This window comes from Spermophilus citellus (genome assembly GCF_964194105.1).
Source record: "Spermophilus citellus genome assembly, chromosome: X".
In the NCBI taxonomy this organism is placed as follows: domain Eukaryota; kingdom Metazoa; phylum Chordata; class Mammalia; order Rodentia; family Sciuridae; genus Spermophilus; species Spermophilus citellus.
Window position 1 is genome coordinate 46,481,083 of NC_138190.1, and position 26,203 is coordinate 46,507,285.

A 26,203-nucleotide genomic window follows, 5' to 3' on the forward strand; every position below is an offset into this window, starting at 1 on the left:
ACCCCTGGACGTGCTAGTTCAACCATCATTGACATAATCTAAGAGTTTTATGGCTCTGATAGAAACAGGTCCTCAGATAGCCAGTGACTAGGTAGAGTCAAGATTAGAAAGAAGAGTTAAAGGGTAGGGACCACAATGCCATTCTCTTCTCCTCTTCTTTTGCCTTCTGAAATCTTTCTTTCAAGGTCCAAATCAAGGCTTGCTTCCTCTGGAAACCCTCCCAGTCTTAAGACTCATTCCAGAGTATTCGGTGTTATTTTCCAAAGAGCTTATATGTGGATAAAGCACTCCTAATCACCCCGAGAGGAGGTAAGGGAGGATATCATTTTTCTACCACCCCTACATTTCCACACTAGCCTTTTGACTTACTATCCTTGGAGAATGTTTATAGAGCATCTAGTTTAAGAGTAGGTGGCCCCATTGTAGAAGTCCTAGATAAAATCTTAGTAAGCCAGATATAGTGGGTATTCACTAATGGTCTTGGTTACCAATTTGTTTTCTGTACCTCATCATGCACTATTTTTTTTTTAAGAGAGAGTGAGAGAGAGAGGGGGACAGAGAGAGAGAGAGAATTTTAATATTTATTTATTATTTCTTAGTTCTCGGCGGACACAACATCTTTGTTGGTATGTGGTGCTGAGGATCGAACCCGGGCCGCACGCATGCCAGGCGAGCGCGCTACCGCTTGAGCCACATCCCCAGCCCCATCATGCACTATCTTATGAGGCAGAGTCTACCTGCTACCAGAGAAGTTGAGAAGATCAGAAAAGCTACATATTTGCCTTGTATTCTTTGAAACTAGGGCTTGGGCACATGAGTAGTTTCCATTAATTAAATTAATTTATCGCTTGGAATCAGGTTTCAAATCTTAAGGAAAAAAACATATGGAATCTTTTCTGGTGCTGGGTATATGCAGCTGCAGCAGCTCTATCTGGTTTCTACAGGCAGAAGAGTCCAGTATCAGTGATATGGTCACTGAAAATGGTGCCATCCAGTTTATAGTGGCATCGTGAGCAGTGTTTCCTCTTGGAAATTTCTTAGATGGGATTTGGGGCATCATTTTTGATTACACAACCTCTGTATCTGATTCTCTGGCCCATCCAGACTCTTTGGGCTACTCAATACTTGTTTACCCAATTCCTTCTGCTTAATCCAGTCAAAGTTTATTTCTATTGCTATTAGCTAAGAAATGACACATTGGGGATTCTAGTACTATCTCTGTCATTGCCTTGTTTTGTCCTCCAAAGTAAATCACTCACCTCTCTTGGTATCACTTTATCTTCTGTTAAGAGTGGCATTGCCAAATTGCAGATTCTACCTGACTTACATAAAGGAGGAAGGGGCTGTGACAGTCATTGGTTACTATGAAGAAATAGCTACATGAAGATCACCCTCAGAGTCATCACTATTTTGTCACTTTATGCCCTACTTCTTAAGAAGCTCAAGTTTTTGGGCTGCATAGTTATAGCTTTAATTTCCTTGAATCTTTTGGTATAATTGCTACTCCATCATTACTGTGTACTTATTCCTTTAATTTGGTTATAGTGCTTATTAGTGTTTTATTTAGTGTTTATTATATTAATTCTAATATAATGACTTCCTTGATGTTCTATTCAGCATCTATTTCCTCCCTTATCCAATATGTAGAAGTCATATAGTTGGATGGGGTTGACACAATCCTTTGATCCATTAATGGGCCCAAATTTCCACTAGGCTAGTTACCACAAACACATATTCCAGGACCCAATTATTGATTCCGAGATGGGCATGTACCCAAGGTAAAGTGAAGCTCAGTACTTTTGTTCAGTGGTTGTTGCCAATGTCAGTCACCCTGTTATCAGGAGAGCCAACTTTAGGATACAGTGGCTTTGTGGAGAAAGAGAAAAAAGCTGGATTCTTATTTAGTGACATCATTAAGCAATTGGACTGGTTCAGTATTCTTCTGAAGTCCATCTTACTTCTGGATTCTTTTTTAATTATATGAGCCAATAAATTCCTCCTTATTAAAGCAGTTTGAGCTGGATTTTCCATTACTTGCAACCAAAAGCATCTTAACAAAGTAATCTATGAAATTTCAAAAGATTTGGAGAAAGAGGTAAGAATGAATAATGAACAAATACTTGGGAGACCTCAGATACCTTAAACGAATGTATTCTCACCAAAGTCCGCTTCTTCTCCTGTGTTCCTCTATCTTAGAAAATGGCTTCAACATTCACCCTATTGTTCAAGCTAGAAATAAACATGGAAGTCATACTATACTTCTTTCTCTCCCTCACCGCCAATCAAGTAATCCATCATGACACCTTCTACTTTATCATTTCTGCAAGGTTCCTTTATTTCTCTAATCCATTGCTTCTGGCTTAGTTCAAATACTATGGTCCATAATAATCTCTGTGACCTGGCTCCTGTTTCTTTTCACATATCTTCTTATGCTTCCCCTTCCCTTGATTTCTCTATTCCTTCTATGCTGAACTATTTCCTGCACAAAATTTGGCAGTTTCATCTATTCCTTTGTAGAAGGTAAACTCTATGGAGTCCATGGACTGTATTCATTTGTTCACTTCCGATTCTCAGCATCTAGCACATTGCTTGGTACATACTATGTGCTCACTAATATTAGTAGAATTAATGAATGAAAGAATGAATCTTTCAGACTTTCCTCAAGATAACCTCTATATATGAAATATTATTTCCTTCCACTGTCTCTTCTTTGACTAATTCTTTGTCCTTCTCCACTAGACCTGGATCTTGCCTCCTCTGGTAATCCTGCTCTGACTTTTGGGCTGGATTCTTTGATCATTAAGTATTCCCACAGACTCTTGTGTTCACCTGTGTCCTAGCATTGGTCATATTATATCATCATTGTCTGTTTCAAAGTCTATATCTCCAAGTGGGCTTATTGTACTAGAAGACAGGGCCTAGGGCACATAACTTGTTTTACTCTGGAAGCCCACAATGAAAGTTTGTTGAACGAAGACTGTGCATGTGAGTGGAAGATGGAACATTTGTGTGTATTTGTTCCCACTTCCTAACACCTCAATTTGCTCTTCTCTCCCCTCTCTTCTCCCTCATTTGGTTCCAAACACCTCCATTCTTTTCCACAGACTACATTTTGTTCTCCTTATGGCAGGAGAAAGCTTACATTTATTATTCACATTCCCTCTTTCCAATTTACTTGTTTTCTCCTGCCATCCACCTTCCACTCTAGTCACCACTCCCTCACTCTCATGCCCTGTCCTCTCTCAAGACTCAGAATTAGGTCCTTCTTCTGCTATATTTTCTTTTTCTCCTCTTTTCCAGAAGAACACAGGCTTAGAATTGAGAGCAGCTCAGATTCTTTGTATTCTGTTGTCTGCGTATCCTACTGCCTGTGTGTCCCATTTGTGAATCTCAGTGTCTTTGTGCTCCAATGTCTGAGTGATGTAGTATTTGAGTAGATCTCAGTGACTGTGTGTCCAAGTGTCAGTATGTTTCAGCTTCTGTGCATTCTGGTTTCTTTATGTCCTAGTGTCTGGGTTCCAGTATCTCAGTATTCCAGTGACTGTGTGCCCAAGTTTTTTCTCTATCTGCATCCGAGTGTCTATGTGTCTTTAGAATCAGTGTTTATGTATTCTAGCATCTGTATTTCCTGGCATTGGTATTTGCCTCTTTGTATAGACGTCAGTATCCCTGCACCCCAGTGTTTGTGCACGTCCCAGTGATTGTATTGGGCAGTGTTTGTGTGTCTCAAAGTCTGTATATATCTCAGTGCCTTTGTTTTTCCTGTTTTCAGTAAGTTCCAGTGGCTGTGCCTCTCATTGTCTGTGTTTCCTAGTGACTGTCACAGGGTCTGGGTATGTTCCAATAATTATGTCTCAGTTTTTGTGTTCCAGTGTCTCTTTGACCCTGTGTTTGTGTGTTCTAGGGTCTTAGTGTCTGTCTTTTGACCACATATGCTTGGGTTTGTGTGTCCCAGTCAATGTGTTCCATATCCCGATGCTTGTTTCTCTTTCATTTTTTGGGGAGAGGGAGGATACCAGGGATCGAACCCAGGGGCACTCGACCACTGAGTCACATCCCCAGCCCTATTTTGTATTTTATTTAGAGACAGGGTCTCACTGAGTTGCTTAGCACTTTGCAGTTGCTGAGTCTGGCTTTGAACTCTCAATCCTCCTGCCTCATCTTCCCGAGCTGCTGGGATTATAGGCATATACCACCGTGCCTGGCTCCAATGTTTGTTTCCCAGTGCCTGTGTATCTCATTGTATATATGTCTGAGGGTTGTGTATTTCTCAATGACTATATATCTCAATGTATGTCTTGGTGTCTTTTGTGAGTTCAAGTGTGTGTGCATGTATGTATGTGTTTATGAATCTCAGTTTCTGTGTCACGGTGTCTATGTACCCTGGTGTCTGTATACCCCAGTGTTTCTGTGCTCCAATGCCTTTTTCCTGGTGCCTCTGTGTCCTAGCATATTTATGCTCAAGAATCTGTGTATCTTGATATGTGCATATTACCATGTCATTATGTCCCAGATTATATGTGTGTGTCAATGAATTTGTATTTCTGTGCCTATATTTCTTTGTGTATTTATGTCAAAATGTCTGACTTTCTCAGATTCAGTGTCCCCAGTGCCTGGTGCCTGTGTATGTACCTCAGTGTACATGTATGTTTCAATGTTTGCATATCTCAATGTCTGGGTGTCTGATGGGCTATAAGTCACAATGTGTATTTATCAGGTCTGAGTCTGTGTGTCCCAGTGCCTGTGTGTATCTGGGTATCTGTATCTGAATCGTGATATCTGTTTTTCATTATCATTGTGCCCTAGCATCAGCATGTCACATTTTGTCTTTCAGTTCCTCTGTGCCTCTATGTATCCCAGTGTCTGTGTGCTCTGCATCTGTGTATCCTAGTATCTGTGTGCCCCAGTATCTATGTGTCTCAGGTGTATATCCCCCAATGTTTATTTTATTCCATATCTTTAAGTAGCAGTGTTTTTGTGTCCCAGTGTCTATGTCTTAATGACTACATGCCTCAGTGTCTCTGTGTTACAGTATCTTTGTAGTCTTAGTGTCAATATTGTTAAGCATGTGTGTGACCAAGAATTTTTGTGTTTCTACAAGTCAGTTTCAGTGTATCCCAGAGCCTGTGTTTCAGGCTGTCTTTCTTATATATCAGTGTCTGTATGTTTCTGGGCCTGTGTATGTTTCATTGTCTATGTTTCTCAACGTCAGTGTGTCCCATTGTCAAAATTCTAGTGGTAGCATGTTTCATTGAGTCTCCAGTTTCAGTAGTTCTGTGCTAAGTGTCTTTGCATCTCTGTGTCCCTATGTATCAGTGTTCTACGTATATGTTTATATATGTTCAACTGTCTCTATGACCCAGTGTCTGTATATTCAATAATTTTTGTCTTTGTGTCTGTTTATCCATTTTTTTTTTACCCAGCGTCTGGCATGTCTCAGTGTCTGGAATGCTAATAATCTGTATATCTCAGTGTCTGTGTATGTCCTGGAGTCTGTGCTATTTAGATTCTGTATATCCCTTTTCCTGTTTATTAGTTACTATACATCCAGTGTTTGTGTGCTCCAGTGGCTGTGTATTCCAGAGTAAACATGTTGTGGTGTATCTATGACTGTTTTTGTGTGTGATGGTTTCTGTACCTCAGTTTCTACATGTTTTTGTCTACATATCCCTGTGTCTATGTGTCCCAGTGTTTGTGTGTCCCAATGACAGTATATCCTAGTGTGTGAATATTTTCCAGTGCCTGCATGTCCCAATTTCTGAGTACTCCAGAGTTTGTGTTTTTCAGTATCTGTGTATTAATGCATGTGTTTCTGTGTCTCTGTGTCCCAGTGTTTGTTTGTCCCATATCTGTGCACTGCTACTTTTTTTGTTCCCAGTATCTGAGTGTCCCAATGACTGTATCCTCCAGTATCTTTACATCCAATTGTCTTTGCATGTCATGACTGTGTCCCAGTGTCTGTGTATCTCAAATTTTCTGTATCCCAGTGCCCGCCTACTCCAATAGCCATAAGTTCTAATATTTGTGTTTACCCCTATGTACCAATGTTTATGAATCCCGGTGTTTTTGGATCTATGTGTCTGCTCTCAAAGTCTATAGGCACCAAATGACTGTGTGTCAACACTGTCTGCATATTCTTCAGTGTCTGAACAACACAACCTGTTTATCTGCCTGAATAACCCAGTATCTGTTTGTTCTGATGATTGTGTGTTCCAGTATCCATCTCAGTGCCTGTGTATGTCCTAGTATCTGTGCTCCTCAGGTTCTGTATGCCAGTGTTTGCATATCCAGATGAGCTGCATGTCACTTTGTGTCTCTTAATTTCAATCTGTCTGTGAATTTCCATATCTGTGTCCTAGTGTCTGTGTCACAATGTGTAGAAATCCAGTTCTATGTAATTCCATGCCTGTATGTGTATGCCTCAATGACTATACATTCCAGTGTTTATGTGTCCCAGTGCCTGTGTACTTCAGTGTGTGTGTGTGTGTATATATATATATATATATATATATATATCTCAGTGTTTGCTTGTTCCATTGTTTGTGAATCTCAGTGCCTGTATGTCTCATTATATATATATATATATATATATATATATATATATATATATATATATATATCTCCTTGTGTCTGTGTGCCTCAGTATCTGTATGTCCCAGGTCAGCATGTTTCTGTGTCTTTGAGCTTCATTTTCTATGCCCCAGTTTCTTTGTGCCCTAGTGGTGTGTGTGTCCCTCTGTCTGTATATGCCAGTGAATGTGTGTACCTGTACCTGTGTACCAAGTCTCATCCCATTGTTTTTGTATGTCTTGCATCTGTTCTAGTGTTTGTGTGTGTTGAGTATTTGTTCATACCAGTATCTCTGTGTGTTTTAGTGGTTGGCTTTATTTCCTGTTAGCTATAGGGATCTTATTATCCGTATGACAAGTGTCTTGCTGGGATCCAGTGTCTACATATTTCATATTTCAGTTTATGAAGGTTTTTTTATGTCTCAATGTCTCTGGAGCTTTCATTGTATACTGTGGTCCAGTATGTATGTCCTTGGTTCTCTAAGCCTGTGAATTTCTGTGTCACATCCTTTATGCATCTCTGTGTCATCATACAGCTTACAAGTCTCTGTTTCAGTATCTGTATATCCCCATCTCTGGGTGACTCTAAGATTCTTATATTCTTTATGTCTGTTCTTTGTCTCTGTGTCCCAGGTCTCTGTGTTTTAGTGTCTCTTATCCTTGAGTTTTGCATATCTTGAACCTCTGTTCTAGTGTCTGTGTCTCAGAGTCTGGTCATTCAGTGAGCTTCTATGTTTGAGAGTGTGTGTGTTCCTTTTGCTGGAGATCACTGAGTTTGTGTGTTCATGATACTTTACATGTGCCTGAATCTGCATATTCCTGAATCTTTGTCTATCCTTGAATCTTTGTGCATCCTTGAATCTACATGTCTCTGAATCTTTACATGTCCCCAAGTCTTTGCATATGACCTAGTAGCTATATACTTCTATGGCTGGTTGCTTATGAAATTTTGTGTTCCATTATCCATTTGCCCCCATCTCTGTGTACTCCTAAGTCTTTTGTGCCTCTGAAACACTGTAATCCAGTGTACATGTGTCTCTGAGTCTCTATATTCTTGTATCTGGGTATCGCTGAGTCTTCGTGTTCCAGTGTCTTAATGCTCATGGGTCTGCATATGCCTCCTTCCATGTACTTGGTGTCTGTATATTTCCAGAACTTTGTTGTCCATGTCCATGCCTCTATTGGTGTTTTGGTAGTTATTCTCTTGTCCATCTATTTCTCCCTTATTTTGTTAGTGTCTCTGTAGTTTTGCTTCATTTTGTTATTGTGGCTGTGTCTTAAGTTGCTCTGTTACTTGATGCCTTTCTTAGTCCCTAGGTCATTTTCTCTGGGTCTCTATGAATATGTTCCAGTTTCTATGGGTTTGTCTAGGTGTCTTCCTGTATCTCTTTCTATCTTACTCTATCATGGTTTTGTTTTGATCTGATTCACCACATCTGTGTTCTCTGCCTCTCTGTATCTAGTTCCATGTTTTTTTTTTTTTAAATCCTTGAACCACTATCTTTAGGCCCCTGTGTTGAATTCACTGTCCCCATCCCTTCATTTGTGATATTGGTTGCCTGTTTATGTGTCACTATTCTCCGTGTCCCTTCATTATGTGTGTCTTTGTATTCCTCCTCTCTGGATAGATTTCTTTGTCTCTGTGTTTCTGCCCATTTGCTTATATTCTGTGTCTAGGTTTCTTTGTTCCTGTCTCTACCTTTCCAGTGGTGTTCCTGTGTCTAGCCTCTGTCTCATGTGACTGTGTTTGTGGGTTAACATTCCCATGTCTAACTGTTCTGGGTCTCTGTATTTGAATTCCTGTGTTCTTTTTGTCACTGGTCACAATGTACCTGGGTCTGCACCTTGCCTATCCTTCCTTATGTCTCTCTTATATGGCCTAAACCCTATCTCTGCTGTCGTCACTGTTCAAGTACCTTAGACTCTTCTCTTTGTCTCTGGATGTCTCGGTTTTTACATCTTTATATGTCTTTGGCTCTGTGTCTCTATGTTCTTTCATCTTCTTCCCTGTCTGCAGGTCTCTGTTTTTTTTCTTTATCTTTGTTTTTTTCATTATCTTTCCGTCATTGGTATCTTGAACTTAGGTCCTGATCAGTGTCTCCCTAGTTGCCTTTATGTCCCCGTATCTCTGTGTGTTTTGATTTTTCTGTTCCTATGTCTAGATCTCTTTGTATATCTATTACTAAGTTTATATGTTCTTATGGCTAAGTGTCTTCACATTAACCATTGAATGTATGTCCCTGAATTACCTTGTTTTTATCTCCTTGCATTGTTGTGACAGGGACAGTAACTCAAAATCATGGGGTCATAGAGGCTCAGCAAGAGAGCATCTGTTTTTCTCTCTAGATTTTTATTCCTGATTCTGTTGCCTTTGTATGTCTAAATCTTTCTTTGTCTGTCTGTATGTTCCTATATCCATGGTTTCTTTTGTTTTGATATCTCTGTGGCTTGTGTTTCCATAGTCTCTGTCCCTGTTTTTCCATGTTTGTGTCCTTGTTGCTATCTTTCTGTGTGTAATTCTGTGTCTTTCATTGTGAGCATATATATTTGTGTATGTACTGCTATTTCATAGGATCTCTTTGTTTATTTCATTCATCAGCAGACATTTACTAAGCACCTACTATGTGCCAGGCACTGGGGTTACATGGATAATTCAGAAAAGGCCCTTGCCCTGAAAGAGCTTACATTCTAAGTTAGGGATCCAGATGAGTAACTAGATGATTATTACACTGTATGATAAGTGCTATAAACAAGAAGGGGTTGGGATTAGGCTATGGGAACATGGAAGAGGGAGCCAAACTCAATCTAAGGAAAGGGTCAGAGAAGGCCTTTTAGAAGAGGTGGCAACTGAGAGGTGAAGGGTGAATTAAATTTACTTACATGAAGTAAAGAAAGAGTGTCCCATGCAGAAGGAAGAAATCATGCAAAGATCCAGTGATGGGAGGGAGTGTGGTTTGTTATGGAAACTCCAAGAGCCTTAAATATACCCTGAGAGCCAGAGAAAGTTGTGACCAGACAAGAGACTCAGTTTTTGTTTTAAGAAAGTCACTTCCATGGGTGTTGTGAAGTATGGATTTGGAGGGAGTAGAGACTGCAGAGAGGAAGGACTGTGCAGAGATAGGAATCCCTAAGCCTGTAGGTCCACAGGTCTGCATATCTATATGTTTATATATCCTAGTATATGTATCTCTTAGCACATGTGTGAGTGTATGTCTTTGTGTCACTAGGTCTTTGTCCCTGGCTCACTCTATGTGCTGCCTTCTGGATGTCCCAAATTCAAGTCTTCTTGTTTTGGTGTTCAGGAACCATCACAGGACATAGGCAAGGTATGGCTGGCCCAGCAGCTGCTCTACATGAGAGCGTTTCACCAGCCAGCAGGAAGCCCAGCGGGGCAGTAGCCTTGGTGACTCCTTCAGCAGCCTTTTGCCTAGAACTACAGGCACATCTGGATCTTGGTGCCTCCGCAGACAAGGCCCATTGGGCCCTCTCACTAGTTGGATATCTCTGTGCTGGAACTGCCCTGAGAAAGAAAATATCAGAGTTGTGTCCTTAGTCCCTGATCAGAGCTCTGTGAAGATCCTAAAGTAGGAAAACCAGAAGGAAAAGTAGGCAGGTGGATGGGAAGCAAAAGTCTGGAGAAGGGAAGAAGATGGTCACTGTGGGAAATATGGAGGATCCAGATGTGACAGGGGTGTAGTATGGAAGTAGGAAGCTAAGACAGATAAGATAGCAGAGGAAGGAGGATAGCCAGATTTGGAGGAGAGACAGAGCAGATTGGAGGGAAGGAGAGAAGTACAGGGAGACCCAGAGGAGGAAAAAGTATCTGTCCAACCCAATGTCACTGTCCAAACTGTTGGGGGCCTCTTCCTCAGGTTCTACTAGTATCTCTGGACCTGCAGTCTCTTTCACAGTAGGATAAAGATCTAGAGAGAACTTAATAATACTCTCATCTGACTGTGTCTCTTCTCTGCTTATAACCTTTCATGGCTTCTCATTGTCTTTAGGATAAAACCAAATTCTTCATCTTGGCACCGAGTTCTGGCCACTCCAGTTCTACCTTCTCCAGTCTCTATTCCTTTCACCTATATTCTTTCTCAGCCTTCTAATGCAATGTAGGCAGTTCTCCTTTTCTCCTGTAGAAGGTCTTTCTTGAGCTTTGAGGCTGAGCAAGATTTCCCTCCCTGGGTTCTTCTAGTTCCCTAGACTACTTTCTATTCAGGATTGATCCCTCCCTGTGATCACTGTTCATGTCTGGACCTTTCTTTTTCTCAGACCAGGAGTTCCTCAAGGGTATAGCCTGCTCTGATTCCTCTTTGTGATTGGGTATTCAGAGTGCTGGGAGCCCACTGGCCTTTCATCCTGCCAAAGCTCTCTCTTGGGACTGGTGTACCCTTGCTCCTCTCAGCCTTAGCAGTACTTACCTATTAGGCCACGGGCTGAGGAGCTGAGACCTGAGCCATTGGCCACATAGAATCCCAAGTGGGGTAGTTGTAGTGTGCTGGGATGTCTGTAGCGGTGTCGGAGGATGAGGAACTCAAGGTAGTTTCCGATGTGGAGAGTGAGGCGGGCTGCAGCAGCTACTTGGAGCTTTAGTTGGGGCTTCCTCACCAGTGCAGGCTGGTCCCAGGACAGGCGCAAGGTGCTCTCACCTTGCACAGATATGGAACTACGGCTGATGGTGATAGTGTAGGCCTGAGGTTTGTCTGTAGTGATTTTGATGATCTGGAAGTAGGTGCGGGTCTGGTCCTTGTGGCCTGGTCTTGGTGGTGCTCCAAGCAGTTTCCCACTGACATGCAGCCCTGGAGCAAGGGGAGTGTGGGTCCAGAGCATGGGCTTTCACCGGAGCATTCACATCATCACCCACAGTATGAGCAGGGATGAGGTCTTGGGGCCCAGGGTCCAGATGAACTACTACAGATTTGTGGCTGGAAGTCTAGCTCGAGAGAAAATAATTCCACCATGGTCCACCCTCAGTTTTTTGTGTGTGAGGACAGGTAATATGTGTGCACATGCTCACCCCAGTGTGGTGATTTTCACATATATGTATGTGTTTACAAGAGAGAGAGAGAGAGAGAGAGAGAGAGAGAGAGAGAGAGAGAGAGAGAGAGAATGTTTGGTTATATTGATTGGGAGGAGTATCTCTGGGCATTTAAGTGTATCTCCATGTTTGAAGAAGGTGGCATGATAGAGTGTGTCTTTTGTTGTATGTTAATGTATGCTTGGATATGTTGGTGTTCTATGATTTGGTACAATAGTGTATGTTGTGTGTGCCTGGTTGTGTGTTGTATATACCGATGTATATCTGGGATGTCAGTGTGCATGCATATGGATATGTGTCATCACATGTGTGACTATGTCTGTGCACCATTGCATTTTATATGTCTAGAGTACTAGAGAATGTGTGCTGTCTTTGTGTGCTGAATTCCTAGAAATTGGGATGAATCTGGGAGTATCAGTTCTTGTGTGTCTGAGTGTGTTTATTGTGTATATCTGGGCATGTATCATGTGTTGCTGTGTGCCTGGATGCATATTTGCATATTTTTAGTGTGAGGAATGTAAAAATAATTTACCATATGCCCCAGTGTGTGTGTTTCTGTGAGTATCTTGGTGCTTTTGTGCATTTTTGTGTGTGTCCTCATGTGTTTTTATGGGTTACTGGGTGTTAGTGAGGCGCTAAATATCTGGGGATATTCACATGAGTATATTGGCTGTGGTGTTGTGTGGAGATGAAGTTACTGTGACTCTCACCTGCCTTTGGGTCCTCTATGAGCTGCAGTAGATCTCCTGGGCGTCCATCAAGTGTGAAGCAGATCCTCTCTTCTGAGTGTGGGATGTGGATCACAAAGTGGGGGTCCCCATCCACTGTAAGGCAGGAGATGTAACTCTGAAGTTATGGTCTTGGAAGGAATGGGATGGAGAAGGAAAGGAAAGGAGAAGGGAAGTGGCTATATCTATTGAGAGAGAGAGAGAGAGAGAGAGAGAGAGAGAGAGAGAGAGAGAGAGACACCAGCTCCACCCAGTCCCAGTGCATGAGTTGTCCTGTACTAAAGAAGGAGGGTGATGCAGATGGCTGGCTTACCAGAGGATGAGAAGGTGAAGATTCTTGGAAATGTGCCTGCAAAGGAGAGAGAGCCTGAGTAGTGAGGGACAGATCTAACACATTTCTAGGAACCCTGAGACACCATGGCCTCTGAATCACCTCATCCCACACAAGGGCCAAATTCCTGAGCTCATCATTTCAGGCTTTTCTGGAATCTAGCCCCTTCCTAACTTTCCAATGTTTTCTTTATGCTGTAGCTCAGCTGAACTGACTATTCTTATGAGTTCCCTGCCTTCTGGAGTGATCTTTTTCTCCTGTTTTTCCTGCCACCTGGAATGTTTTCTTTTTCCTTAACTACCAAGGAGAAATTCCTAGTTATTTTTCAAGGCCGGCTCTATTAATGGATTAATGGGTTATCAAGAAATGACTTTGTTGTAAAAATGAACTCTGTCTACCTTGCTCTGTTTCACTGAACCACTTTGGGACTCTGCACAGGGTTCCTACCACCAAGGAGGTTCTCAGAAATGTAGCTCTTCAACCTTGGACTTCTCAGAATCCAGAACTGTTGGATGAACAAACCTTTACTCTTTATAAATTCCCTAGTCTATTGACATTCAGTTATAGCTACCTAAAATGGATTGAGATAATGGGCATTGCATTAAGTTGCTAAATTTATGGTCATTTACTATGTAAGCAATAGAAAATGAATACTTCAATTTTCTCTGAGTTCCCATAATGTCATTAAGAATTCTAATTAAGTGGAAATGAAGGCTTAAGGGCTCCTTGCTTACCTTTTGCTGAACCCACAGAACTTCCCTGAGTGTCCATGCTCCCTCCAGTTCCTCCCAGAATTTCCTCAGAATCTCCATCCCAATGTGGATTTCCTGCCACACTCAAAGAAATAAGAGAAATCCTTCATACTCTCAGGGCAAAAGTTCTCTGTTCACCAAAGGGCCCGTCTTCCTTCTGACTAGGAAAGCCCACACTGGCTTCTCAAAATGACCATATCTAGGACTGGGAGTTTATGTTCTTAACAATTTCTTTGTCTTTCAAGCCCAGATATGTACAAAGTTCTTCTTCATAGCATTCATACATAAATAATACACTAATTTATTTAAGCATTGCTTAGGCTTCAGGGATATGATGTTGGAAAAGAGACATGGTTTCTGACCTGGTGAATTTGATAGTTCAGTCAGGGAGGCAGGCATAAAGAAAATCATAATTACAAATGGTGATAAATGCTGTACATAAAACAAATAATGGATTGACTGAATGAGTAATAGAGGCCTGAAGTGGCCTGCAGGGAGGGCTGATAAGGAGATCTGATCTAAGATCTAAGGCAGAACTGGAATTTTAGAGGCAATGGAAAGGAATGAATGTAGTAGGAAGGGGGAGGACAAGTAGAGGAAGAAACTTGAAAGCAGTTCCTGAGTGGAGGCTAGGAAAGAGCCCATGGGAGGAGCAGAGAGAAGACCAGTGGGGCCCCAAGTCTAGAAAATGAGTGGAGAGTGGGAGAAGATGAGGACATAGAGTTATAGGGGTAGGGATCACTGAATGCAAGGCTTTGAAGGCCATGAAGAGGACTTTGGATTTCATCCCCAATGTGATGGGAAATGCTTGGGGGAAAATAAGTAGAAAAATAACCTGAAGAGATTTGTGACTTTAAAAGATTCCTTTGGCTGCAGGGGGAGAATGACTTGTAGCAGGACAGGAGAGGAAGCAGAGACCAGTGATGAGGCTGGAACAGTTTTCTAGATGAGATGCAATGGTGTTCTGCTCTGAGATAATGACAGGGTTGTGATAAGTGGGTGGATTGGGGAAATATATTAGAGGTAACGTTGCCAGGAACTAGGGATGGATGGGATATTGGGGGCGGGTGAGGGAGAGGGATGTGTTGAAGAAGATGTCATTTCCAAATTTGCATTGCTATAATTTACTGCCACACTCAACTGTTTTAAATCTTTCCCTATAAGATCACCCAGGACGTGTCACTCTTTCCTATAGGAAGACAGAAGAGTGGAGTGATGAGACACATTTATTTTGGGACCAGATTTTATGGGTTCAAATCTCTGACTAGCTGTGTAACATTAAAGAAGTTACTTTACCTCTGTGTAATTTAGTTTCCTTATGTGTAAAGCATTTATAAACAGTCTCTTGTGAGAATCAAATGAGAGGCAACAAGTACAATATGTAGAAAAGTACCTGCACGTGGAAAGAGCTAAAAATGTTATTACATTATAGTCTTTGGGAAACTTAAAGGTAATTATCATCATCTTCCCAAATTTTTATGCCCCTCTTATTAAGCAGGGATGTTCATGGAACACAGAAAAACCAATCAGACCTCTGCTGCCAGAGATCCTCCAATTTATAATCCTATATATCTCTCTCGCTTTGGAATTATCATAAATTCTCTTGTCCAACAATGCAAATTTCAAGACTACAGCTTGACTAGTTTGTTTCTGTTCAACCTTCCCAAGGCCTTTAATGCTGTGCTTATGTACTGAGGCCCAGAAATGTTAAGCAACTAGTCCAAAGTCCCAAAGCAACTAAGCAAACAGCTAGAATCTGCACGTGTCTTTTAGATTCCCAGTTCCTAGTGGTATTCATTCACATTCTCCTTTGCCCACCATGACTTGCCCTTTTGCTCACGGCACTTACCATCTTTATCAGGACTGAGGAAGGTATAGAAAGCTGGTGGGTTCAAAGACTCCACAAACTTGGACTCCACCATTGACTCAGATAGCAGCTCTAGCTCCTCTGGAAGAAGGAGCAGACTGATGGCCTCAGAGAGGGTGCTGGAAGGCAGCAAGATTGGCAGGTTTGGAGGGCTGCCTTCTTGCTTAGAACTGGAGTTGTTGGGTAGGACCATTGTTGGGACCCCCAGCACAGATGGTCCCAGTGCTTGCCTTGTGCCCTGGGGCCTTAACAACAGGTCTTGCTGAGGCCAGAGCCTTCCAGTGGGTAGCAGAGAAGGCGGAGTAGGGGTAAGGGGGGCAGGGAGGGGTTCTTCAAGGACAGAGGTGGTCATGGTACTGCTGGGACCTGTAGAACTTGAGACTGTGTTTGAGAATGTGTTAAAGCTCTGAGAAGGTGGGGACCTGGGTCTGGCAGGTCTAGGGGGTAGTGGAGTTTTCGGTGTATGGGGGGTTGGGGTTCCAGGTTTGGAAAGTGATAAGTTTATAGAAGTTTGGTGAGGTAAGGTACTAGGTTTAAGAGGTGATAGGATTTTAGGGGTCTTAGGCAAGAGGATACCAGGTCTAGGGTGTGGCAGGTTATTTGGGGTCTTGGGAGCAGTAATTTTAGGTCTGGTATGTGGCAGGTGTTTGGGGATCGGAAGTATAGAAACTCCAGGTCTGGGCTGTGACAGGCTTTTGGGTGATTGTGATGTGACTACCCCAGGTTGTGAGTGTGATGGGGAGTCTGTTTTAGGTTGTGATGGATTATCAGGTTTAGAATGCTGTGGGCCACCTTTGGTCTGGGCCAGGATGCTAGAACTCAGAGGTAGAACTTGTGTCTTGGAATTCATGGGTGATGTAACACCAGGATTCTGATGTGATGGAGTGCCAGACTTTGTAAGCAATAGAGTACTAGAATTTGAGGGTGTAAGGGCAACAGGTTTTGTCTTGAGAGTTGGGTGGGCCAAAGTGCCAAAATCTTGCCCTGGAGTTTTGGGCTTTGGGTGTGCTGAGGTGGATAAAGCACTAGAGCTCTGACCCAGTGGCTCTAACTCATTGGAACTGGACATCTTTGTAGAAGCCATAGCAGTTGAAGTTGGTTTTATAGGCCTTGATTTGGGGGAGACCTTGGGCACCAAGGCTGGCTGAGCTGTGCCAGTCCCTAAGCCATGGCTGCTGCTGGATGAGGGCATGATGGTGGTTGGCCCGGCTGTGGTGGATGGCTGTCTCTTGGCTTCCTCACTGGCTTCCTTGGGCTGCACCATGACCAGTGAAGTCAAAGGTGTGACAAAATTGTATTCAAGGGATAGGTTGAGGATTTTAGCAGCCAGCAGATGGCGAGTGGTGGTGTCACGGGCTTGAAAGCGTGCCTCCAGCAGCTCTCTAATGGTGACATAGGCCCAGAGGCGGCGGATGAATAGGGCTATGTTGAGGGCTGGCTCTCCTGGGCAACCAAATGCCTTCTGGCTGCTGTTGGTGGCTCCTTCACTGTGGCGGGCCACAAGAAGCTGACCCTTGGGGCCACGGGCTGCTAGGTGGATGCCCAGTTCCTGCTCACCTGGCTGCACCTGGCCAGCTACCACTAGCTCTGAGCCACCAAAGTAGTTGGGGAAGAGAGCCCAAGAGGAGGTCCCAATCATGCCGCCCAGATAGTCCAGACGCACATCTGCCAGCAGAGGCATGGATATCTCCTCATAAAGGCCCTCTAATTGCAGGGCTGCATCAGTGTCCTCATATATGCGTCGGGCTACTCCCCGGTTCTCCAGGGACAGGCGACGCAGCAGTGGGAAATCAGCATCATCCCCAAAGGCCAAACTGAATAGGGATACTCTATGGCCCAGTGCCTGACGAATGTTGGAGAGGATCACACTGGGGGTCGTCACGCCGGCTGTGGGCTCCCCATCTGTTAGGAAGATGATCAGAGGGATCCTCCCCATACTGGGGCCTCTCCCAGGTTCCTGGTTGCTATGGTTCAGCACTGAAGCAGCCACCAGCAGAGCTGCATTGATGTCAGTCCCTAATCGGAGAGAAGACTGTGAGACCACGTTCTCTAGTCACTTCTACCCCCACTGCAGACACACTGGATACTTCACCAATCTCCCAGGCTTAGTCATATCTCATCTTCTCTCTTTTTGCTGCTTATCCTTCCCAACTCCTTTGGTCCCACCCAGTATCTCTGAGACCTGATGGTAGGGCCCATACATCCTTGGCTTCTATAATTTTCTGTCTTTGACTGTTCTTCAATTGTTTTTTTTTGGGGGGGGGTGTCTCATTTCCTAGTCATACTGGCAGCTACCCAAAGATAGCCCCCCCACCTTCTTGCTACAGGGGAAGAAGTTGACAGGAGGGGTGGGTGGGAGAGACTTCAGTAATTGAGAGGGGATAGATCAAAAGCAGAAATTTGCTCAAATACTTAAAAATAAATATCTAGATTATTGATTTTAAAAGTCTTAGCAAATTCTTCTGAGTATTTTCTTTGAGGAGGAAGAAACTCAGGACCTAAGATAAATGTGCCTTAAGATACATAGGGAATCAGCTTTCTATTGGGAAAGGGAGATGGGAGGGTAACACAGAGCATGAAGGGACATATTTATATAAAATGAGACAGTTTCAGGCACTGTGAGAGGTGAGGAGGATGGGAAGTAAAGAGAGGGTTTGGGGAATTTTCAAAATCACCAGTCTGCCCATTTGGGTAGGGATGTCTAACACTTACAGCCATCAGCTTCCATGTGATCCAAGTAATCCTTGGCACTGTGGACATTCTGTATAGTAGCCTGGATCGAACCTCCAGCTTTCCAGACACTAACTGTGTCAGAAAAGGAGATAATGTTGAAGTAGTCATTGGCTTGCAGGTCACTGAGGATCACATTCATGGCTTTTTTAGTCTGTGGGATATGGATGAAGTAAAGAAGATGGGACAAGATTTGAGGTTTGTGAGCTTGAAAGGCTCTTTCTATGCAAGGCACTAAGGTCTAAATGCTGTATGGCTTTAAGACACTCTGACTTCAGCATTCAGTAAGTCTAGTATTATCAAGTCAAGATGCTCTATGGGCTTTTCAGTTCAAGGCCTAGAATTGTATTATCCAATATGGCAGCCACTAGTCACATGTAGCTATTTAGATTGAAATGTGAATTAGTTAAAATTAAAGAAAATTTTAAAATGTAGTTCTTTACTTGCAATAGCCACATTCCAAGTGTTCAATAACTACATGTGACCAGTGGTTACTACAACTAGATAGCACAGAATTTTAGAATATTTTCATAATCAAGGAAGTTCTAATAGACAGAAAATGGTCTAAAAAGTTCAAACTCTGTTTTCAGAGCCCTAGAATCCATGTGTTCTATGGTTCCTAACCTTATGACCCAGGACTCAATGAGTCCAGGACTCTAAAGTTCAGGAGTCTTCAGATTTCAGGTCTGTGTAGCTATCTCTCAATGACTTTGTTTTGGTTTTGCTCTAATCTGTTATCATTCTCACTCTCTGTTTATTCTAGGCTAGTCTTCTCAGCAGCCTCCAGATAACCGAGATTCTGCTTTATCTCTAAAACTATGTTCTTGTTGTGCCTTTTAGTACACCCTCCCACTTCCTCTTTATTTATTCAGATCTTCATTATTCTTTCAGTTGTTCCTTCTCCAGAAAGATCATCTTTGAGATGTCTACTTTTACCCTTCTCACCCAGATAGTCCTTGTCACAGACTGTTCACTCTTCAGACACTTATCAAATCCTCTGAGAACAGGGCTTAGGATGCTGCTTCTTCCTGTCTTTTTCCTCCATGACAATACCTAACATAGGGCCAGGCACACAGTAGGTTCAGGGAATAGGTTATGCACATTATAGTATTGAGTATCATTTATAGAATGCTTACTGTGTTCCAGACACCATATTAAATACTTTAGATGCATCAGCTTATTTGATCTTTACAGAAACATAATGCAGAAGGCACTAATATCACTCCTGTTTTTTACTGAGGCTCAAAGAGGCAAAGTGACTTTCTTATATTCACACAGCTAGTACTTGATGTGTCAGGCACTTAAATTCCTATTTGAGAGATGCCAAATCCAGCGATCCTAAGAAAATATTATACATCCTTTAGACAGGTATGTATTTCAGAGATCACAAGAAGGACATTTGAGATTTGCCTTTCTGTACACCTTAAACTGATAAGAGATGTCTTGAATGCTTCTACTGTGGTGTCTTTCTTACTACTGGGAGAGCTCATGGGTTAGGTCATGGATCCTGGAGTAGGGAGCTGAGTGTTTTTTCCCTTGTGAGAGGGCTAAGACTTAAAATTATGGCCTTTCATATGACTACATCCACATTATGTACATCCACAAGAATGGGATCTTAATTGGAATGGGTTGTACTCCATATATGTCAAAATATACTCTACTGTCATGTATATCTAAAAACAACAAATAAAATTTTTAAAAAATGAAAAAAGATGGCCTTTCCTGAGAACAACAGTAGAAAAGTGAGTGGCTGGGGACCTAGAAGGTCGAACCTCTTGTCAATCAGGGACAAAATATGTTTTTATAAGTCTGTTGTTTAATATCCACTTGTTTTGAAATTTCCCAGCTATCTTAGTAATTGACTACTAGTTTAATCCCACTTGGTCTGAGAGCATAGTTTGTATGATTTATATTGTTTTACATTTGTTAGGCTGTGTTTTATGGCCCAGAATGTAATCTGTTTGTAAATGTTCCTTGTGAGCTTGAGAAGAATGTGTATCCTGTTGTTAGTAGAGGAAGTATTCTACAAATGTCAATTAGATTCTGTTGATTGATGGTGCTGTTCAGGTCAACTCTATCCTTACTGATTTTCTGCCCGTGAGATTTGTCAATTACTGAGAAAGGGATAGTAAAGTCTCTAATTATAATAGTGAATTCATCTTTCTCCTTTCGGTTATATTAATTGTTACCTCATGTATTTTGGCATTGTTGTTAGGTGCATTCACATGAAGCATTGTTATGACTTCTTGGGGGATTGAATTCTGTATCAAAAATAGTATGCATTTGCTTCTCTGTTAATTTCCTTGTTCCAAAGTCCATTTTATCTTAAATGAATATATCTTCCCCAGTTTTCTTTTGCTTTGAGTTTTTATGGTATATCTTTCTCTTTTTCTTTACTTTTATTCTACCTGTGTTTTTATATTTGAAGTTTCATGTTTTTAGAGGAAGAGAGAGAGAGAGAGAGAGAGAGAGAGAGAGAGAGAGAGAGAGTTGAATTTTGTTTTATTATCTACATTGGCAATGCATCTCTCTCTCTCTCTCTCTCTCTCTCTCTCTCTCTCTCTCTCTCTCTCTCTCATACTGGGGATTGAACCCAGGGGTGCTTAACTACTAAGCCACAACCCCATACCTTTCTTTATTTTTTTATGTGTTATAATTAGTTATACTGACAGTAGAGATAGGGTCTCACTAAGTCACTCAGGGCCTCACTAAATTGCTGAGGCTGCCTTTGAACTTGTGATTCTCCTGCCTCAGCCTCTCTAGTTGATAGGATTACAGGAGTACACCACCATGCCAGGGAATCTGTCTTTTAATTGGCATATTTAAAACATTCATTTTTAAAGTGATTTCCTGATATACTTGGATTAATATTTGCCATATATAACTGCTTTCTGCTTGTTGCCTTATTCTTTATTCCTATCTTTATCTTCTACTCATTTCTGAGTTCTGTAGTTTTAATTGAGTATTTTACACTATCTAATTATTTCTCAACTCTTATCATATCCAGTTGAAAAAAATTTAGGGGTTACCCTAGATTTTGCAATGTGCACCTGCAACTAATTCAAGGCCACTTTTAGATAACACCGTATAGCTTCATGCATAGTGCAAGAACCTTGCAACAGAGTATTCCTAATACTGCCCTCTCATCCTTTATAGCATTGTTTCATTAATTGTACGTATACATAAGTCATGTTCACTCAGTGCATTTTTCTATTATGATTTTGAACAAACTGTTATCTGTTAGATAAATTAAAAATAAAAATAAAATATTTTATTTTACTTTAATTTATTCCTTCTCTAATGCTTTTTCTTCCTTTATGTGATCAAAGTATTTAAATAAGTTTAAATTTTTCTCCTTACCAAAAAACTGCTTTCAAAAATTCTTGCAAAAAAAGGTCAACTGTTGGTTATTCCTGCAATTTTTCTTTGAGAAAGTAAGTCCTTAGTTCTTTTACACTGGAAGGAAAATTTTGAAGTATCGACAGTGCTAAGCTGGGGTGGTTTTCTGCTTTGACACAAAATATTTCACTTCGCTCTCTTCTTGTTTCCATGATTTCTAAAGAGAGGTATCATGTAATTCATATCCTTATCCCCCTAGAGGTAAGGTGCTTTGTTCCTATGGCTTTTTTTTCAAGATTTTCTCTTTCCCTTTGATTTTCTACAGTTTGAATGTGTTATATCTAGGTGTAGTTTTTTTTTTTTTTTTTTTTTGCTTTTATCATGCTTGGTGTTCTTTGAGCTTCTTGGAGCTATATGCTTTGGTGTCTGTCATTTCATTTGGAAAATTTGCATCCATAATTACTTCAAATATTTCTTTGTTACTTTCTCTATTTTTTGTTACTTTTTCTTCTCATTTTATTATTCCTTTTCCAAATGCATCATGCTTTTGTAATGGTCTTAGGGTTGTTTCATGTTCTGGGGTATTTTTTCCATTCATTTTTGAGAAGTTTCTATTGATATATTTTCTTTTTTTAATTGGTTGTTCAAAACATTACAAAGCTCTTGACATATCCTATTTCATACATAAGCTTCGAGTGAGTTATGAACTCCCATTTTTACCCCAAACACAGATTGCAAAATCATATCAGTTACACATCCACATTTTTACATAATGCCATACTAGTAACTGTTGTATTCTGCTACCTTTCCTATCCTATACTATCGCCCCTCCCCTCCCCTCCCATCTTCTCTATCTACCCCATCTACTGTAATTTATTTCTCTCCTTGTTTATTTTCCCATTCCCCTCACAGCCTCTTATATGTAATTTTGTATAACAATGAGGATCTCCCTCCATTTCCATGCAATTCCCCTTTTCTCTCCCTTTCCCTCCCCCTTCATGTCTCTGTTTAATGTTAATCTTTTCTTCCTGCTCTTCCTCCCTGCTCTATTCTTAGTTGCTCTCATTATATCAAAGAAGACATTTGGTATTTGTTTTTTAGGGATTGGCTAGCTTCACTAAGCATAATCTGCTCTAGTGCCATCCATTTCCCTGCGAATTCCATGATTTTGTCATTTTTTTAGTGCTGCGTAATACTCCATGGTGTATAGATGCCACATTTTTTAATCCATTCATCCATTGAAGGGCATCTGGGTTGTTTCCACAGTCTAGCTATTGTGAATTGTGCTGCTATGAACATTGATGTGGCAGTATCCCTGTAGTACGCTCTTTTAAGGTCTTCAGGGAATAGTCCGAGAAGGGCAATAGCTGGGTCAAATGGTGGTTCCATTCCCATCTTTCCCAGGAATCTCCATACTGCTTTCCAAAGTGGCCGCACCAATTTGCAGTCCCACCAGCAATGTACAAGAGTACCCTTTTCCCCACATCCTCTCCAGCATTTGTTGTTGTTTGACTTCATAATGGCTGCCAATCTTACTGGGGTGAGATGGTATCTTAGGGTGGTTTTGATTTGCATTTCTCTGACTGCTAGAGATGGAGAGCATTTTTTCATGTACTTGTTGATTGATTGTATGTCCTCCTCTGAGAAGTGTCTGTTCAGGTCCTTGGCCCATTTGTTGATTGGGTTATTTGTTATCTTGTTGTCTAATTTTTTGAGTTCTTTGTATACTCTGGATATTAGGGCTCTATCTGAAGTGTGAGGAGTAAAAATTTGTTCCCAGGATGTAGGCTCCCTATTTACCTCTCTTATTGTTTCTCTTGCTGAGAAAAAACTTTTTAGTTTAAGTAAGTCCCAATTGTTGATTCTCGTTATTAACTCTTGTGCTATGGGTGTCCTATTAAGGAATTTGGAGCCTGACCCTACAATATGTAGATCGGGGCCAACTTTTTCTTCTGTCAGACCCAGAGTCTCTGATTTGATATCAAGGTCTTTGATCCATTTTGAGTTAACTTTTGTGCATGGTGAGAGGAGAGGATTTAGTTTCATTTTGTTGCATATGGATTTCCAGTTTTCCCAACACCATTTGTTGAAGATGCTATCCTTCCTCTATTGCATGCTTTTAGCCCCTTTATCAAGTATAAGATAGTTGTAACTTTGTGGATTAGTCTCTGTGTCCTCTATTCTGTACCATTGGTCCACCCGCCGGTTTTGGTACCAGTACCATGCTGTTTTTGTTACTATTGCTCTGTAATACAGTTTGAAGTCTGGTATCGCAATACCGCCTGATTCACTCTTCCTGCTTAGAATTGCTTTTGCTATTCTGGGTCTTTTATTTTTCCATATGAATTTCATGATTGCTTTATCTATTTCTACAAGAAGTGCCATTGGGATTTTGATTGGCATTGCATTAAACCTATAGAGAACTTTTGGTAATATCGCCATTTTGATGATGTTAGTTCTGCCTATCCATGAACATGGTATATTTTCCCATCTTCTAAGATCTTCTTCTACTTCTCTCTTTAGGGTTCTGTAGTTTTCATTGTATAAGTCTTTCACCTCTTTTGTTAGGTTCATTCCGAAGTATTTTTTTTTTTTGAGGATATTGTGAATGGAGTGTTTTTCCTCATTTCCGTTTCAGAAGTTTTGTCGCTGATATACAGGAATGCCTTTGATTTATGCGTGTTGATTTTATATCCTGCCACTTTGCTGAATTCATTTATTAGTTCTAGTAGTTTTTTTGTAGACCCTTTTGGGTCTTCTAGGTATAGAATCATGTCATCTGCAAATAGTGATAATTTAAGTTCTTCTTTTCCTATTTTTATGCCTTTAATTTCTTGGCCAGTGTTTCAAGAACTATATTGAATACAAGTGGTGATAGAGGGCATCCCTGTCTTGTTCCAGATTTTAGAGGGAATGCCTTCAATTTTTCTCCATTCAGAATGATGCTAGCCTGAGGCTTAGCATAGATAGCTTTTACAATGTTGAGGTAAGTTCCTGTTATCCCTAGTTTTTCTAATGTTTTGAACATAAAGGGATGCTGTACTTTGTCGAATGCTTTTTCTGCATCTATTGAGATGATCATATGGTTCTTTAAGTCTACTGAAGTGGTGGATAACATTTATTGATTTCCGTATATTGAACCATCCTTGCATCCCAGGGATGAATCCTACTTGATCATGGTGCACAATTTTTTTTAATGTGCCTTTGTATCCGATTTGCCAGTATTTTATTGAGGATTTTTGCATCTAGGTTCATCAGAGTTATTGGTCTGTAGTTTTCTTTCTTTGAGGTGTCTTTTTCTGGTTTCGGAATCAGGGTTATGTTGGCCTCATAGAATGAGTTTGGAAGGGCTCCCTCTTTTTCTATTTCCTGAAATAATTTGAAAAGTATTGGTATTAATTCTTCTTTAAAGGTTTTGTAAAACTCCGCTGTATACCCATCCGGTCCTGGGCTTTTCTTGGTTGGTAGTCTTTTGATTGCTTCTTCTATTTCATCCATTGATATTGGTCTGTTCAAATTGTGTGTATCCTCCTGACTCAGTCTGGGTAAATCATATGACTTAAGAAATTTATCGATGTCTTCACTATCTTCTATTTTATTGGAATATAGATTTTCAAGATAATTTCTAATTGTATTCTGTATTTCTGTAGCATCTGTTGTGATATTGTCTTTTTCATCCCGTATGTTAGTGATTTGAGTTCTCTCTCTTCTTCTCTTCATTAGCATGGCTAAGGGTCTGTCAATCTTATTTATTTTTTCGAAGAACCAACTTTTAGTTTTGTTAATTTTTTCAATAGTTTCTTTTGTTTCAAGTTCGTTGATTTCTGCTCTGATTTTAATTATTTCTTGCCTTCTGCTGCATTTGTTGTTGTTTTGTTCTTCCTTTTCTAGGGCTTTGAGATGAAGTGTGAGCTCATTTATTTGTTGGTTTTTCTTTTTTTTGAGGAATGACCTCCAGGCGATGAATTTCCCTCTTAAAACTGCTTTCATTGTGTCCCATAGATTCCGATATGTTGTGTCTGTATTTTCATTTATCTCTAAGAATTTTTTGATTTCCTCCTTTATGTCTTCTGTAACCCTTTGATCATTCAGTAACATATTGTTCATTTTCCACGTGATATAGGATTTTCCCTTCCTTCTTTTATCATTAATTTCCAGTTTCATTCCACTATGATCGGATAAAGTGCATGGTATTATCTCCACCCCTTTATATTTACTAAGGGTTGCCCTATGGCATAATATATGGTCTATTTTTGAGAAGGATGCATGTGCTGCTGAGAAAAACGTATATCCACTTGAAGATGGTTGATATATTCTATATATGTCAGTTAAGTCTAGGTTATTAATTGTGATATTGAGTTCTATAGTTTCTTTATTCAACTTTTGTTTGGAGGATCTGTCCAATGGTGAGAGAGGTGTGTTGAAGTCACCCATAATTATTGTTTTGTGGTCTATTGGATTCTTGAACTTGAGGAGAATTTGTTTTATGAACGTCGCAGCAACATTATTTGGTGGATAAATATTGATAATTGTTATATCTTGTTGGTGAATGGTTCATTTTAACAGTATATAATGTCCTTCCTTATCCCTTTGGATTAATTTAGTCTTGAAGTCGATTTTATTCGATATGAGGATGGCCACCCCTGCTTGCTTACAAGGACCGTGTGCCTGGTATATTTTTTCCCAACCTTTCACCTTCAGCCTGTGTATGTCTTTTCCAGTCAGATGTGTCTCCTGGAGGCAGCATATTGTTGGATTTGTTTTTTTAATCCATGTTACCAGCCTATGTCGCTTTATTGGAGAGTTTAAACCATTAACGTTTAGAGTTACTATTGATGTATGTTTTGTA

General features: G+C 40.8%; 1 protein-coding gene and 1 long non-coding RNA gene across 2 annotated transcripts in view; one reads left to right on the forward strand and one right to left on the reverse strand.

Moving 5' to 3' along the window:
* Window positions 1–26,203, forward strand: part of LOC308638829 — a 90,342-nt gene that overhangs the window by 57,234 nt on the left and 6,905 nt on the right. The gene's annotated exons all lie outside the window — the stretch shown is intronic.
* ITIH6 (inter-alpha-trypsin inhibitor heavy chain family member 6) overlaps window positions 9,446–26,203 on the reverse strand; it is a 35,146-nt gene continuing 18,388 nt past the window's right edge. Inside the window, exons 6-12 of the mRNA XM_081276658.1 lie at window positions 17,998–18,169; window positions 15,268–17,301; window positions 13,401–13,493; window positions 12,649–12,684; window positions 12,318–12,431; window positions 10,991–11,368; window positions 9,446–10,089 (exon numbers count right to left, since the gene is read on the reverse strand). Coding sequence (XP_081132784.1) covers window positions 9,878–10,089; window positions 10,991–11,368; window positions 12,318–12,431; window positions 12,649–12,684; window positions 13,401–13,493; window positions 15,268–17,301; window positions 17,998–18,169 — 3,039 coding nt within the window. The 3' untranslated portion in view covers window positions 9,446–9,877. The remainder of the gene's footprint in view (window positions 10,090–10,990; window positions 11,369–12,317; window positions 12,432–12,648; window positions 12,685–13,400; window positions 13,494–15,267; window positions 17,302–17,997; window positions 18,170–26,203) is intronic.